Source organism: Homarus americanus, unplaced genomic scaffold (genome assembly GCF_018991925.1).
Source record: "Homarus americanus isolate GMGI-L3 unplaced genomic scaffold, GMGI_Hamer_2.0 scaffold59495, whole genome shotgun sequence".
Classification (NCBI taxonomy): Eukaryota; Metazoa; Arthropoda; class Malacostraca; order Decapoda; family Nephropidae; genus Homarus; species Homarus americanus.
This window is the reverse complement of record NW_024732415.1, coordinates 355,302-373,534: the sequence shown is the minus strand read 5'-3', so window position 1 is coordinate 373,534 and position 18,233 is coordinate 355,302. Positions and strand designations below refer to the sequence as shown.

The following is an 18,233-nucleotide window of genomic DNA, read 5'->3' as shown; positions in this document are numbered from 1 at the left end:
GTATAACCTTTTTTATATTTTAATTTCTTTCCGTTCTTTTTTTTTTCTCGCCCCCAGGCTCCGTTGTGGGTCGTTTGACCTGTGCCCGGGTGGGCTAATTCCCGTAAAAAAAAATATCTCTTACTTTTATCCTCTTCACCACTGACAGGCTCGTTAGTCCCCAAAGCGTTATTCGGTCACCCCGTGAAAATCCCTATGCTTCTATTGTATGCTTGACTATATACCATACTTGTAATAATGTTTCTGAATGAATTTGTAATTTTAATTCTGTTTTGGAAATTAAACGTTGGCGGGGATTGTTGAGCGCCATCTACACTAGTGCGAGGTGTGGCCTGACGTCATGAGGCTAATACAGTGGCGTCACACCAATTGTCGATATTCTCCGAGTACTTTGACCGAATTTTCATGAGCCGAAGGAAGTATGTCAAAGGTTGCAACTTAGCAGTGCAGGTAGGTCAGTAGAGCTGTCAGTGCGGCCCAAGGAGAAAAGAAGTGGGTGGAATCGACCCGCCCAGGTGGTACTCACGCCGCCTGCGCGAACCCGGCAGTCACAGCAGCAGAACCAGCAGCGGCAGCAGCGGCAGCTGTGCCCGAACCTTAGTGTGCCAGGCCCCGGGACCCACGCCCAGGTAACTCATTCCTTAAACGTGAATCATTGTGTGTGACTTAAGAGGTCGAGTGTTTGTGGCGTCAAGCTCGTGGTGCTAGAGGCCCTCCACTTGACCGCCCCTGCTACTGTGTCCTACCTGGCCACTTTTATTAATATGTCAGTAAGATTCATACCTGATATTATTTCAAAATTTCTTGAAGAGAGGAGATGGTAAAACCATAGTGTTAGTCGGCTCAATACTTGATCACCTAATGGCTACTGCAGTATTATTTTTGTACAATTCTATAATATTTAAATAAGAGTGCATATAGCACCCACCTGTCATAAGGGTGGTTGGTTCATGCCTGGTACATCCTTAATTCACTTGGCTTTGAATTGATACCTAGCTTTCAGTTGGGAAGTGAAGGCAGTCCTTAGCAGTGCTTGCTATACTTTCTAAATTAAGAAAAGGCAAAGTCTTGTGTGTACTGTATGCGTACTGTCCCCAATGGGCTGTCAGGCCTGTTGGACCTACTTTACTGTACTCTTGTTCAACATTAGTGGTAAGTAAGAATGTATCTCACATTACTGTTATTTTTTTAATGTACATTAATGGTATAAATTATTTGCCAGGGTTCATTACTTACGATTAATTTAAATTAGGTATGACAGTATATTAAAGTGTTAGGTAAGGTTAGAAAAATTTAATTTTGGAAATTATTTACGACTAATCTGTGGCTGAAATTGATCGAAAACGATTCTAAAAACGACTGATTTTCACTTTCATTTTATAGCGGACACTGTTGTGGTTTGTGCAAATTTGTTACAAAAATTGATATTTTTAAAATAAATGTTACTTAAGATTTGTGGATATGAAGAACAGACCTAACAACCTAACCAAACAAACCTACCTAACCTTACCAAGACATTGAGATGATGCGGCCGCATCGGCACTTATGTAGCCAGGCGATGGAGTGATTTATTGTGATGGTGGGAACTTCGAGCCATGGCGTTGAAGAAGTGGTGAAAAAAAAATTTTCCGGTCTGAAAGCACAGCAATTCCCGCAGTGTGGACATTCTTTATTTAAAGGAACAATGCCGTGGTCTTTGAACAATTGAAGGGTCTCGTTGTCTTTATCCCAAAATTAAAATTACGTCCATATAAGACCAGCGACAACTTTCACTTGTCATGCTGAAAATGAAACTGCCTGGTGAAAAGCAATGCACCGGATAGCGGCCTCATTACCGCTGAGAAGACAAATTAGTGTGGGCCTAGAGCCTAATTATCTGTGAACGAAAAATTTGCACAAGAAATGATAATCATATCAGAACTCACTGATAAAAATAAAGAAAGAAAATAAACAGTAATAAAAATAACTCGTCTGTGGGTTATTCTTAAATATTAATCATAATTTTTTTAATGCTTTAAAACATTACTGGGAGTCTAAAATGTACTACAGGTAGAACAGGACACAGTACAGATATCTATTGTCTGGCAAGTGGTCATATACCTGATTGTTACTTCAATAATAACCAAGAGGAATAGTATTTTCTATATTCATTTTTTTTCTTGGTTTCCATGTAAATAAAAGATGCCTTCACCTTCTTGCTTCATGATGATGCCACGTTTGCGCATTATTGTTGATAAATGTTGCAGGCGGCTGACCTATGCTAAGTGATGGAACACTTTCCAGCCATTGAATGACCAACCTTTTTTCCTCTCCATACATACTTGCCTGGCCAAACCTAACCTAAAATGATTTATTGTTGGTACTGGTAACAACAACAATAATAATAATAATATACTGTACATCATTGAATAGGTAGGTTAAGTAGGTTCATCTTATCTATACTAATAATCACAATACTGTACAGTACAGTGTATAGAAATAATGATGATGCTGGTACAGCTTACTGAGAAGCCACCTCCTTGTTTTCTCATAACCTTCACTGTGGGAAGGTCACTTGAAATATTTTATTTGGCTAGATCCAGATGGTTTTCTTCATCATATTAACATAAGGAAGAATAACTGGTAATATTTAAGAACAAGGTTCCGGGTTAATTAGCTCACTAACATAAAATGCCTATATAGAAGAAATCTTTTTTTATACCTTAAGAATAAAATAAATCAGGTGGAGAAACAGCACTTCATATCTAGGTTTCCCCATAGTTGTATCATAAATTAAGACACTCCATGTTAGCTGCCCACTCAGGGGGGATGCCATCTTTGTTTACGGGAGCAGCAGGAGTTTGAACATAATTCTGTTTCATATTTACTAAGAAATTGCAGCACCACTATTTTTAAAAATGTTTGTATAAATGATGATAATAAATTATTCTTTTTTTTATGTGGAAAACCTGGATATGAAAAGTGATATTCCTCCACCTGATTTATTTTGTTCTTAAGGTATGAAAAGAGATTTCTTCTATAGACATTTTATGTTAGTTAGCTGATTAGGTAAATGTTTACTTAAGTTCTGCTGGCGATTTTGCCAGCAAAAACATTTTTCCTGCATAAATTTTGCTGCATTTTTATTGGAGATAGTTTTTTCTGGGGAAAAACTAATGTTCTCCTTATTTAACCCAACGTAACGTTTTCCCCTATGGGGGAAAAGCTATTTTTTTCAGGGTTGGGTCATGTATTGTATAGCATGGTAATGTGATTCTGATGACCCACACACTATGCACACCCTCTTCCATGGGCCGCCAATGAACTTGCCGACGGTATTATAGTATAAATTCTAAAAAAAGAAATGCCTCCCCAAAAGAGAGCACTATCACTAACAATTAACAACAAAAATTATGGTGGAAAAGCAGTGTGTTCTTGCTAGAATCGTTGGCAGCATTGATATACTGTACATGTTAACCGCTGATTAACCTGGAACTTTGTTCTTAAATATTACCAGTTACAGTATTCTTCTTCTTGTTAAAATGATGGATAAAATTGTCTGACATTACTTATTACTTTACTTTTCTTTTATCCTCTTCACCACTGATCGGCTCGTTAACCGCTTGAGCGATCAGTCACGTCTCTGATTACTTTTCCTTTTCTTTCATGACAGTGGCATCTGTGTACACTATATACGTTACATATCATTATCATTCTTTTACTCTCTTCACCACTGATTGGCTCGTTAGCCGCTTGGGCGATCGGTCACGTCTCTGATTACTTTTCCTTTTCTTTTATCCTCTTCACCAAAAGATTGGCTCGCTAGCCGCCCGGGCGATCGGTCACGTCTCTGTCACGCACTGTTGGCAAGTACTGGGCATACACCGGCTCCTGAATGTACCTGAACCCGCTTGTCTTGAAAGAGCTCACACTCGGTTCCGTCACAACACTTTCTGGTAGACTGTTCCAAGAGTTTACAACCCTCACTCCGAAAAAGTTTGCCCTCACAGTTTACTGGACTTGAGGGTTATGAATGTCTTGCAAAAATACAAGGATTTGCATATTTCTTTATTATTATTTTGGCATTACACACAAACACTTCCAGTGAATGTTGCATTATATGATTTGTTGTACATAAGATGAACTACCAAAGTCACCTATCTGATGATGGAAGTAGTATATTTAGGTAGGTAGATTAGATTATGTTTGGTATGGTTATGCAAGTTCATATGGAAAGGTCAGTCACAGGAAAGTGTTCCTTTGCTTAATATTTGGTACTGGACAAATCAATACCTTCCGTGCGAAGATCTGACAAGAACGATTAAAGTTGAAGCATGTAGGTCTTTCCTTTCGGTCTGTGAGGGATAAAACTTTAATTCTTTATCGTTTACTTAAGCGCTGTTGTTACTTTTGACTATAAATATTTCTGTGCTCGGCTATAAATTAACTTTAGGATTATAAATTTTTTGTTTACAGGGTATTCATAATTTTTATTTTATGCAAGTAACAATATTCAACGGCACAAACATCATTTGTTAATTTTGTTTAAAGTAAGTAAAAAAAAAGTAGTTCATAGGAGTATTGTAGTGATCAAGGAACTGGATGGATGGAGAATTATAGTATTTTTATATACTGTACTGTGTAGTATTTTTATGTATAATTTATTATTATGGTCAGAAGAATATGCTGTACCATATTTTAAGATGCTGTTCATCTCTTACAGGTGATGCTGTCAACAACATGAGGACTTAATAAAATATATCATGTGAAAAAAAATTAGAACCATAAAAATTAAAAAAAAATTCAACCCATTTAATTACTTAAGGAAGCTTATCCAAAACAAAATTTGTAAACCATTGTTAAAATGGTCATTCAAGACTTACAACGATTCTTAGAGTCACAAGTGCCAGGCGCGTGTGTCCCTGTGGATCTCCTGAAGATTGCCAAGAGTGTTGGGATTCGACGTGGTAATCAACGCAATGTTCCGAGAGGTGGATACGGGGGCCCCACTCCACTCACACTTGTGGTGGACGGGGAATATTGTTTAGACAGACTGTATGGAGGCTTTTACTCAGGTTAGTACTGTACAGAACCGTGCCTTTGACATTTATCACTGATGCTAATAACCATGTAGATTATTATGGCCAGAATAATGTAAACCTCTATTACTGATATGGTAGTTGGTGATACGATGTTATTTATTTATTACTACAGTGCGCCCGGATAATTCGCGGATTTTTATTTCGCAGTCCTCTATTATTCACGGATGACACCCTGGATGTACCTAAGAATATCTGTGGGTAGTTTTAAAGTTGCTGGCATTTCCGTGGCTGGGACAGGGAGCCATTCGTTCTACAGATAGTAATTTCCTTTACCTGTATTGTATATAAGTATGTATGTGAAGAAGAACAGCACTTTTCATATCCAGGTTTCCCCCATAGAAAAGAATAATTGATTATAATCATATATACAGTACAAGTATTTTTAAAGTTAGTGGTACTGCCATTTCTTAGTATACATGAAACAGAATTATGTGTTTTGTGTGAGTGTGTGTGTCTACACACACACACACACACACATATATATATATATATATATATATATATATATATATATATATATATATATATATATATATATATATATATATATATATATATATATATATATATATATATATATATATATATATATATATATATATATATATATATATATATATATATATATATATATATATATATATATATATATATATATATATATATATATATATATATATACACTAGGGTGTGACAGTTGCCCCAACTTTGTCCTACAATGCTGTTCAAAAATTTGGTGTTGCATATTGACATAAAAAATACCCACGTGCAAATTTTTGAAGATTCATGCATATTTGAGTGAGCACCAGCAATTTGAAAAATAGCGATTTTGCTTATACGGCATACGCGCCTATATATGAGATTACACAACCATCATAAGGGATATTAACACAAATCATTTGCTTGTCTTAATTAAAAGCTGTTATCACTAACACAAAAAAGTTAATCATTCCTATTCTCTCATGGTACATTAAGGAGTTTTATCATATATTCACAAGGTACTGTATTATTTCTCTAGAGCAAGAAACCATGATTTCTGTTCAGAAACAGATGATCGTTTGCGCTGATTAGGAACGCAGAGTCTGTCATTTTCTACTACTTGAAGGACTTCTTGAAAGCGCTCTTCATCCCTGGCAACATTAAGAAAGTCATGGCAAAGTTTTACACCACGCTCTGCAGCCTCATTGACGACCTGAAGCTTGTCCACAATCCGTTTCATGTTCAGGTAGTCGTCATGATCCGCCCATTCACTGGTGAAGAACCGGCTTGAGTCAGGCCCAATTAGGTCCGCCAGGGCAGTGCCACTTTCTGGGACGGGGAAGATATGGCTTTCCATAGCCCCCATGATTGAGCCCCACTCTCTTAGTAACTTCAGTGCCTTCATGGCAAAGAAGGGCCTTCCTCATCTCCTCTTTTGACCTTTCTTGTACTTGGGACGAGAACAAAGCCAGTGGTGCCAACTCCTCAGTTAGGTACCAAGTGTGTCTACCGAGTGCCACACGTGCTTTGTCAACTATTGTGGCATCATATGGGGCAAATTCAGCCAAGGTTTCGACCAAATTCAAGTCATTCAGTGGCGCACTTGCTAGAACGGGGCAAACAATCCACCATGGGACATAAACAGCGACTGTGAACACAGTAAACCGTTCTAACTTGCTGATTTGACTTTTAGTCACAACCTCGGCTTTGGGAAACTGCTCTTTGATCTGGCTTGCCAAAAGAACAATCCTGAGGGTATAGAGCATTTTAGCCATCCACCTTGCTTTGTGAAGTGCTCCGGGGTAGACCATCGTGAAGTTCACTGGCTCGGATCCTTTAATTACAAGCAGCAGACAAAGCTCTACCAGCTCCTTGTAGTCGCCACGTGTAAATGGTTGGGCTAGAGATTCACGGAAGAAGTCAGCCATCTCCTGCTGGTGCTCCTCAAACACTCCAGGCATTGCGGGGTAGTAGTATTTCTTTTTTTCATTGTACGCCTGTTGAGATAAATGGGTCTTGAACCTAGAAATGCAATTATTGGGATTATTGTATTTCGTACTAATCTACAATATTGTTTTAGGGGTATTAAGATTGATATGATCGATCATTTGCTTGGTGTTAGTATATCTTATAAGTCTAATAAAAGAAATTCCACTAAATTTGTTCATTAGAGAATAATATTCCTTGTTATTTTGTAAAGCCGATGGTGCTAGCTCAAACATGCACCGATCCGCAAGAAAATTTACAGGGGTGTTTCCGAGATAAATAAACACTAAAACTTTGAACAGCATTGTAGGACCATTTTTTTATTTTTGGAGGGCAACGGTCACACCCTAATATATACATACAATACAGGTAAAAAATAATTGTCCTAAGAGCAAACACATAAAGGGAATATAAATTTTTTTGTACACAAGTAAAAATGTAACCACCCCCCACCCGGTATCAGCATTTATGTTATTCGTAGAATTGGCGATTCGCGGACATTTGAGAACCTGACCCACGCGAATTTGAAGGGCCTACACTATTATTGATCGAGTGAAATACCTGTGATAGGTATAAAATTTATGGATATTGTTGGGCCTTAGTGTTTAAAAAGAACTTTGTAATAATGGCGCAGACAGCCAACATCAGAACGCAGTGTTCGATTTGGTTCATATTTTCCACTGATGTTCTTTAGATGATAGCGAGTAATAAAAAGGATATGGCAATGCACAGAACCTAATAGAACCTGAACCTAACCAACCAAAGAAACCTACCTTTACCTAACCTTAATTAACTTCCTGGCTGGGGGCAGACCCCGCCTCCCTCCCCCTGCCATTTTAAACAGAAAGTACTTATTGTACTTTGATATCTGGTACCAATAAAAGCAACTTTCTTGAAGGTACATGGTGTAATTTTACGTTGTTTGTGTATGTGAGAGTACACTCAGACTGAGTGTAAACAAAGAGCAGACGTCGACATGTGCCGACATGGCAGATTTCTCTGCTGCATATTTATGGTAAATAATTAATTTCTTCGTGTACAAAGCACGCAGAGACATCATTTGTGTCATATGATCCGTTTTTCACGGTGTTTTACCCCACAATATCCCTCATCCTTCGTACCCTGCCCACTGCAGGTGATAAGAACATCTGTGAAATCAAACAATTACTTGTGGTGTTCCCCTTTCTGCTTCAGTATTACTGAGAACTTTATAGCCAGTATATACGAGGTCCGACACAAAAATGATGAGACTGACCCTATAACTTGGGAACCAAGAGTGGGAGGGGAGGGACAAACAGACGGTTATTGAACATGTTCTAACCTGTCACAGTGTGACAAGGCTCAACTCCATCGCTTCACTCAGTACAAGTGGATGCGCGTTGAAGTATAGACTTGTTCTTACACTTGGTCGGAAAATGTCGGACTGCAAAACTGAGCAACGAGTTATCAAGTTTCTCGTTAAACTTAAGAAATCCGCGATGGAAACATTTCAATTATTGACTGAGGCTTCCGGTGAAGATTACATGTCTCGTGCACGCGTTTTTGAATGGCACAAACAATTTTCGGAAGGCAGAGCAACCGTGAAAGATGATGACCACCCAGGCCGTCCACTCAGATCAGTTACCGATGACAACATTGAAAAAGTGCGAGATATGATTTGAAAAAAAAAACGTAGTTTGGGTGTTTGAGCAATATTGAGCAAGTTAATTTAGACAGGGAAAGTGTTCGACGCATTCTAACAGAAGAATTTAATATTACAAAGGTTTGTGCAAAAATGGTTAAAAAATGCTGTCAGATGACCAATGCGCCAGCCCACAACACTTTGTCTGTGAAGCAGTTTTTAGCCAATAAAAACATCACTGTGCTTAAGCACCCACCCTATTCACCAGCCCTGGCTCCCTGTGACTTCTACCTCTTCCCAAAGATCAAGTCCATGCTCAAAGGAACCAATTTTTTGTTGGTCGCAGAGGTGAAAGCAGAAATGACAGAGCTCCTAAACAGCCTTGCAGGACATGATCTGTGGAATTGCTTTGAACTGTGGCAGCATTGTACTGTATATAGCTGAGGGAACTACTTTGAAGGTGATCACAGCTGATTTTCTTAATTTGGTAAATAAAAAGAGTTACAGCATCAGTCTCGTTTTTTCTTGTCATACCTTGTATACCTGTTATAGCAGTTAGGTAAGAAAAGACAGCAGATTAATACAGACTATGTTTGTCCCCATCAACTGCTAAGTTTTTTCTCTCGGAGGAAATATCTACTGGTATTTCTCCCACATTGGAGGCTTGTTGTAGGGGAAACTAGCTGATGTCTTGTCTTGAAATAAAAGAATAAGTTGATCCTATCCTAATCCATGCTAAATGTAGATAATTTTATATCTAATACAGGTAGTTGAGGGAAGTTCTGTAGGAATAGAAAGATTTATTTTTGGACGTAAACAAATGTGATTATACTCCTTTCTCAAGAATGCAACAGGTAATCTTAAAACTTGGATGGAGGACTGTGGTCACCAACCCTCAGATATGGGGACGGTATTCTGATTGATTGATTTACTTTAGTTTCAAGTAGCTATTATGCCAGTGGCTTTCTATCCTGATTTGTCATTGTCTTAATTATATTGTCTCTCCATCTCCAACTTTAAGTCAGAAAGTAGGTATAGATGGGGGTCTTATGGTATGCCCTTGTTCTCTTTTAAAAGTTACATGTGTGGATATCCCAGGTATTCTATGCTTAGAATAGAATAGTTGCCAGGTAATTTTGCATAGATTAGTGTAGGTTAAATATGTGTGGGATCTGGTCTGGGTGTGGAGCTTCCCGGAATTGCTGGTTGATATTACATATACTGTATATCAGTTAACATGTGTTAATCTATTGTTGCCCTCCACAAAGTGAGTCTTGCTGGGGCCCTTGTGGAGTCCTTTTTCATGAAGTCTTCTAAATGAGCCATTGAATAGATATATAATGGTTTTCACAATGTCGAGGATAACTTATGAGAGCTGGATGGAATAGGGGAGTTTTAAGGTCACTTAGTATAACAATAATGACGCTTCATGGAGTAAACTTTGGTGTTATGGTAGTTGGAGCAACTTTTCACTTCCTCTCGTTTCATTGTTTCCTTTTTTTTTAGTTTTGAACTGGTATTGGGTGATATATAATTGTTTCATCCTGTATTGTAAGCCTGCATAGTAAGTTGGTGCTTTCACAGACTCAATACCTTTCAGTCCTCTACAGTATTGCATTTTGAGGGGCTAGTAGTGCCAGATTAATCCTCAGCTGATCAGTGTAGGTTTACCTTGGTCTACACTGATAAGACTTAGAGGATGTTACACACCCCTCATTCCTTTCCTGGCTCAGTGACAACACTGGTTTTCATGGTCAAAACCTTATTTTTCTAGCTAAGTGGGTCACTTTAGGTAGACATTATAAATTTATTCAAGGTGTCTCGGAAGGATCCTGTAAAAATAACTAATAGAATAAAAATTTTCCCCTAGATTGGGTGTGTGGTGGCCAGTGGAATCGCATGGTGCAGTTTTTGGCAGTGCTGATGCAAACAGTTCAAAACAACAACATAGAACTTGCTGTATTCTTCAATGGTGCTCTGGAACAGCAGCGTCTAAATGAATGGTCGCGACAAGAGTGCTCCCTGAGAAAAAATATCAACTTGGTAAGTGGTGTTATGTTCTACAAGCTGTGTTAATATACCTATGATCAGTGACGGCTCGTCGGTAGGCACTGTGGAACTGCAGCACCCCCTATTTCACCCGATATATATGTATTATATAATATAATATATCATATATGCTTATTTATTTATACTTGTACAAGATATTTAAAACTATTATCAGTAATCCTTAAACTTAATGTTAATGGCCATCCTCTAATTCCGAGAAAACAAAAAAAAATCCCTGTACCAATAACGGGTGTTTGCTTTGTCGCACGCATGCGCGCATGTCCTGGAGGCAAGCGGGGACGAGCACTGTGGATCACACAGTGCCGATCTGGTTATCAGTGTGGGAGGTAGTGCTTGCGCATCATCCTGTGTGGTGCTTACATGCCGTCTGCTATATCAAGAGTATTTGAATGTGATAAATTGTAGATGATGTGATATCATACAGTATGATATCACATCATCTACAATTTATCACATTCAAATACTCTTGATATAGCAGACGGCGCGTAAGCACCACACCGGATGATGCGTATGATTCATACTCATAGAGACTACATTTTGTATTCATTGTTTTTTCCAGAAACTTTATTGTGTAGAAGAATTTGAATTAATTAAACATGGCCTCCTTGTTTTCCCAAGAAACAAGTTCCGTGACAGTGAGTGAACTTCAACAACTTAAATTTGCACAGTTGTCTGTTCACGAGAAAGTTGCTATTAAGACAAAAGGCCGTCCCTCACCTGATATTCAAATATCTCAGCCAGGAATAAGCAACAGTAAGAGGTATATTCGATTATTCGTAGCTTTCGTTCAGAATGGTACCAAAGGAAAAATTGGCTCTGTGGTTGTGAAGTAAAAAATACATTATTTTGTTTTCCGTGTTTGTTGTTTGGAATTGGAAGTGATGTAACTTGAACAAAAGACGGCTTTAGAAATATAAACAAAATGAAAGAAAAAACTGAAAAACATGAAAAGTCAAAGAAGCATATTGAGAGCGTGGTTTCACTTATCACTTTTAGGAAGCGTAATTATTAAAGAAAAACTCAGTGAAGCCTATAGACTTTCGATCAATGAGCATAACAGGAAGGTTACCAAGAACCGTGAAATTTTATCCAAGATAATAGACTGCATTACATTTTGTGGAAACATTGAAATTCCTTTACGTGGACATGATGAAAAAGATGATTCAGTAAATCCAGGTGTATTTAGGGGATTAATAAATTTTGCATCTAAATTAGACCCAGATTTAAAGAACCATTTAGAAACAAGTACATTCTTCACAGGTGTTTCTAAGACTATACAGAATGAGATACTTGACTGCCTGCTGCAGATATACCATGATGAGATAAAGAAAGAGATTAAAGAAGCTTCATTTGTAGCTGTCATGGCTGATGACACAACAGATGTTTCAGAACACACTCAAATGGTAATTGTTCTACGGTACGTGCTGAATGAAGAAATATTTGAGCGTTTTTGGGGATTCTTTATTCCAGAAAATCAAACTGTAGATGGCATATCAAAATTTTATTCTAGAGCAGTTAGATATAATCCTTCAAGGAAATAGACAAAAACTGATAGCACAGACATTTGATGGTGCAAATGTCATGAAAGGCAAAAAAGGGGGCATTCAGGCAAAAATAAAAGCAGTTTATAATAATGCACATTTCATTCACTGTTATGCGCGCCAACTGAATCTGATAATGAGAAATGCAGCAAGTATTACGCGGGACTCAAGAATATTTTTCTCTAACGTTTTGGCAATACAGTATTACCCCGCTTTACACGGTTTCACTTTCCGCGATTTCTCATTTACGCGGTACCTTGCCAGAACCGGACTTTCACTTTCCGCGGTGCATCTACTCATATACGCGGTGAAGTATAATTTTTTATTTATTTTTATTTAGCTCATAAAATTCATACAAATTACCCAGCCAGAATATAATTTACATTGCTGGAATTCTTACAATATGATGATCATTTTGAATAGTATAAACATCATGGATTTTGCATTAGACATACAAATTTTAGATCTACTTGCCTAACACCTGTCAAGATCCCGTGCTTGATCCAGGCTTCCTCACATTCCCGGCTGTGCGCCTTGCAGACGTCGATCTCCTCCGACAAACTCTTCAAGCGTACAAAAAAGTCGTCAAAGGATTCATTCTCCACCTGCTTGCAGCTGGTGAAGGCGCGGTTACTCAAAGCCTTGTTATTCCGACCCTTAACGTGCTCCTGCAAAAGGTCGAGCACATCTGTCACTGAAGAGGTAGAATCGGGAGGCACTTGCAACGTGTGCTCCAAAACTCTCTGGGTCTCCAGCGACAAACACATCCGCAGTTGGATGAGCTGTTTGTTTGGAGGCATGCTGTCAAGGTCCACCATCGTGGAGTAATCTGTCCAACGCCGCCTCCACTCACGAAAAAGCTGAAACCTGACGTCTGGTGAGAGGGCGGGTGGGGGTTGAACAGATGCCTTGTGAGCTGTTGGAGTAGCAAGAGTACCTGGAGGACGCTGGTGTGGTGGAGGAGGGAGGGTACTGGCGCCTTGGTGCGCGAGTGAGGGAGGGTGGGTTAGCGCCAGGGTCGCCAATATTGCATCAAAGCTCGCCTTTTCCTCCTCTCTTCGTGTCTCCTCCCTCTGAAGTTCCATCTCTCTGCGTCTCTGGTCCCTGTGATCCATCCACCTCAGAATTGTGGCAATGTCCGTCGCTGTAGGTGAATGATGAGGGGCGGTGGGCGCAGAAGCTCCATCTGTGCCCGGGAGAGGAGAAGGTGGTGGGGAGTCATGTCTCCCATCTTGACGTTGTCCCTTCTCACCACCCATCTTAGTATGCTTGAACTGCGCTATTTAGTAATATAAAGTGGCGCCTCATCAGCTCGAACCACATATATATGACATAAACAGCGCAGAAATAACGCATAGAGTCCACTGTTCTGTCCGTGAGTGAGTGAGTGCGTGCGTGTGTGTGTGTGTCTGAGACAGCAGGTGCGGTGGCCTTAGGCTGGAGCCGCCACGGAGGCAAGAACGTCAGTGTCTCCCCAGATGTCACGCGAGAAGGGTGTACGCCTGCGTGCTCCGTGGGTACCACAAAAAACAGGCCAATGCTCAACTCTCAGCTCTAGACACACTAATACACTGACACTAACACTGCCACCGTCACTAAAAAGCACTGTGACGGCGCAACACTGCACGTCGCGGCGAAACACAACACAACACACTAAGAGTCGACGCGCACATCGCCGGCAGTCGTACATCGCCGGCTAACTGTCCATTGTTCACACACTTGTAAGTCCACAGATCCTACTCACTGCGCCATGAAGGTTCCAAGTGTTCCCTGAAGAAAGCAGTGATGGGTAGGGAAACACCGGGTGACACTGAAGTCCATTTATTAACGGATAGGAGAAATACAAGTGGTGACTTGCGTGTGCCATGCACGGCCCACAGAGTCAAACTGAGGCTGCCTTGCCATATGGCAGCCTCGGGGCAATGTTGCCACATAACATGTGCAGTGTTGCCACGTAATTACAAATATAAATGCTACTCGGCACAGTAGCTTATTTACAAGGTTGCTACTCGGCACAGTAGCATAGATACATAACCTACACACACCATACTAAAATAAACGTAAAATAAATTAGTGCAAAGCTGGACTGCACATGTACTAATTTGATTACGATACTAAAATTGTTATGTCAGTGCAAATTATAGCATGTTTATATTCAAATTAATCAGTATGTTACAAGAATCCCAGCTATGTTAATTATATTCACCCAGGTCATTTCACTGGCTTTTTATAAGAGAGAAGCTTAGTCACGTAAGAACTGATAAATATACACGCATTAGACCTGGGCCTGTGCCAACTGTCAAACGTACTACCTCCCCTTCCCCCACACCCCCTCAGCTCGCTCCCACCCTCTCTCTCCCACCCCATCTGCTGGCGTTGCTGGAATCCTTGTTAAACAGTGAATAATTTTAATATAAATGCCATGTATTTTGCACAAGAGAAAAAAATTTATCACCTGTATCACATTACAGTAGTGATTTAAGAGTAAAAGTGTATATGTACGTATATAGTATTCCACATACACATAAGTATAAATAAAAAGTTTATGTGATGATCGGACAACATCCATTTCGGTTAACGTCACGTTTCCAAGAACGTATCTAGGACGTTAACCGGCTCATGATTATATATATATATATATATATATATATATATATATATATATATATATATATATATATATATATATATATATATATATATATATATATATATATATATATATATATATATATATATATATATATATATATATATATATATATATATATATATATATATATATATATATATATATATATATATATATATATATATATATATATATATATATATATATATATATATATATATATATATGTGTGTGTGTGTGTGTGTGTTTTACACAATATTAAAACAATTCTTAAAAATGTTTTGAAGCAGCACCCCCATGAATTAGAGTCATGAGCCGCCACTGCCTATAATAGTTACTCTTTCAGCAAAATTCTCAGGCTGTCGTCTGTATTTGGATACTTTCATACTAAGTTCTTGACCTTCAAGAACCTAGTATGACGGGAAAAGATAATTTAATTTTCAAATGTACAGTAGTATTAAATTTTTCAATCACTGACTCACTGGTTATGAGAATCCATTCAATCCAGACTTATAAAACAGGATTTAAAGGTCAATCCCATATTTTTCAATAATAAAGATATTATACCGACTGTAGTTTGTCTTTATAAATGTATTTTTCAGGTGCTAAAACATGTAACTGTGAAAGGAACACCACCACCAAAAGTATGGTGGGTGGCACCTGTTGGTCTTCGTACCTGCCTCCGCATGGCTCTGCGGCATCTCAACATCCAAGTGGTAAGTTGTCACTTACATTTTATTCTTGTCTGTGCAAGATTGACTTGCACCGAAAAGTACGTACAAAGTAAAAAAAAAAATGCAGTAAAATACAGTAGTACCCCGCTTAACGCGGTCAATAAAACCCACAGGGTACCGTGTTAAGTGAAAACCACGCTAAGTGAACAACAGAACATATGGGATTAATTCCAATAGAATCTGGCCCGACCCCCAAACTCCACTTTTTGACGACACATAACTATGTTGTAGTAAAAATTTTATCTTAACTTTATGATGGTATGAAAAAACAAGTAATATAGAAGAGGTTAGGTTAGGAAAAATAAAGGTTAACATAGGAAAAATAAAGGTTAACATAGGAAAAATAAAGGTTAGGTTAGGAAAAATAAAAGTTAGGTGGAACACTTACGTTAGTAGAAGAGATGGGTCGGCGTACGGGGATGGAGGCTGGTTCCGAGGCAGAGGGCAGGCTACTGGCCCTCAGATGAGTCACCATCACTGTCACCCACAGTTGTTATGGCCTCCCTGACAAATCCCTCAAAGTCATCTTCACTGTCTCTACCTCTGTCACTATCACTGGCTTGGGCTGGCTGTGGTGGGTTGCGGGCGAAGAACTTGGTTATGCTTTTTTGACGGCTGGTGTTTATGTTGTCTTGGTACACCGTGATGTACGGCTCCATAGCCTGCACCAGCCGGGTATGGAAGACTTCATAGCGGTCATCGTCATTGTCGCGGAGTTTGGGGGTCGGGCCAGTTTCTATTGGAATTAATCCCATATGTTCTGTTGTTCACTTAGCGCGGTTTTCACTTAACACGGTACCCTGTGGGTTTTATTGACCGCGTTAAGCGGGGTACTACTTTATTTCTTTTATAAAAATTGGATTTACCTCTGTATTGGTGTTGTACTCGTTTTTTGTTTAAACTGATTCTTTTTTGAAAAGTTGCTCTAAGGCAGACAACCTCTTATCCCAGACACCCCTTCCCCCAGTTAGTCCGCCTTAGTGAGGTTTTATTGTACATTGGCTTATTACTGTATTATTTTACTTTTTTAGCATTGCATGTACAGTAGCTAAAACAACTATCTGTGATTACTTTGTGGGAAACAATATGAGACCGAACTCGGCCTATGTCTATAGGCCTGAATGTTTATATTATACAGTGGCCCCTCGGTTAACGAACTCAATCCGTTCCAGAAGGTCGTTCGTTAACCGAAACGTTCGTTAACCGAAACCATTGTTTCAATGGGTTTTTGGGTAATTGGTTCCAGCTCACCGAAAATTTCCTAACTTCAACAAAAATGGCGGAAAAATTTACTTACTTTGAGGTGTGTATGTAGAAGGCTCCTGGATGATGGTGATGATGTGCATTTGAAGTGGGAGGTGCAGGAGGAGAAGGGAGAAGAGAAGGAAGTGGAGGTGGAGGAGAAGCATTTTACTGCTTCTTGGAAGGTGAGTCACCTTCCATGAAAATGTCAGGAACCTCTGGACTGACAGATTCTCCACCATGAACATCCTCTCTCCTTCTTGAAGTGGAAGGCTGAGGGCTAGCATCTTGTTCCCTCTGCCTTTTACTGAAGAAAGTGTCAATTGTGGTCTGTGGGGCATCTGTCCTCCTCACCATTAACTTATGTTTAAAGAAGGAGACCACTGAGTCCTCAACATGACACAAAGTTAGTTCAGTTTTTTCCACTTCTGGGTGCTTTGAAGCCAGTTCCCTGAACTTCTCCCAGTGGTAAATCACATCTTTCAACTGTTTAGCTGACATATGGTCATCACTTTCAATTTCCTCCTCACCACTGTCAGCCTCTACCCGTAACATCTCATCCAGTTCCTTCAAGTCATTAGGAGTAAGTTCCTCCTCATGAGACATCACAAGCTCTTCCACATCCTTCTCCTCCACTTCAAGACCCAATGACTGACCAATGGACACAATCTCCTGGTCCAACTCTGTGTCATCCTCAAATCCCTCAAAATCATGGACTACTGATGGCCACAGTGCTTTCCATGAAGAATTGAGGGTTCTATTGGAGACTTCTTGCCATGATGACACAATCAATTTTACAGCCTCCAGGACGTTGAATTGTGTCTTCCAGAACTGTTTCAGTGTTAGTTCAGGATCAATGGAAGTTGCCTGATGACACCTCCTAAACATTTTCTTCATGTACAACTTCTTGAAGTTGCTGATCACATTCTGGTCCATTGGCTGTATGAGTGATGTAGTGTTTGGAGGCAAAAACAACACTTTCACAAAGTCAAATTTATACTCCAAATTTCTGGCAAGGTCAGGGTCATGACCAGGAGCATTATCCATGAGGAGAAGAGCCTTTAAAGGAAGTTTATTGGTGGTTAGGTAGCTCTTGACAGAGGGGCAAAACACATCAATAGCCCATTCATTAAAGAACTGTCTTGTCACCCATGCCTTACGGTTGGACTTCCAATAAACTCCAAGCATTGTTCTTACCACTTTCTGTTGCTTGAACACCCTGGGGTTTTCAGAGTGGTAGACAAGCATAGGCTTCAGTCGGAAATCCCCTGAAGCATTGGCACCAAGCAATAGAGTGAGACGGTCTTTCATGGGTTTATGCCCAGGTAAAGAGGCTTCATCCTTGGT

The 18,233-nt window shown here is 39.3% G+C and overlaps 1 protein-coding gene across 8 annotated transcripts in view; it reads left to right on the top strand.

The window, feature by feature from the left end:
- Window positions 1-288: 288 nt before the first annotated feature.
- Window positions 289-18,233, top strand: part of LOC121868520 (constitutive coactivator of PPAR-gamma-like protein 1) — a 99,476-nt gene continuing 81,531 nt past the window's right edge. The window contains exons 1-5 of one of the 8 annotated variants that reach the window (XM_042369194.1): window positions 299-629; window positions 997-1,152; window positions 4,703-5,054; window positions 10,538-10,710; window positions 15,513-15,626. In XM_042369194.1, coding sequence (XP_042225128.1) covers window positions 4,844-5,054; window positions 10,538-10,710; window positions 15,513-15,626 — 498 coding nt within the window. In that variant the 5' untranslated portion in view covers window positions 299-629; window positions 997-1,152; window positions 4,703-4,843. Of the gene's footprint in view, window positions 630-996; window positions 1,153-4,702; window positions 5,055-10,537; window positions 10,711-15,512; window positions 15,627-18,233 lie in introns of all 8 variants that reach the window. The other 7 variants (XM_042369200.1, XM_042369197.1, XM_042369195.1 and 4 more) reach the window with 7 other exon arrangements.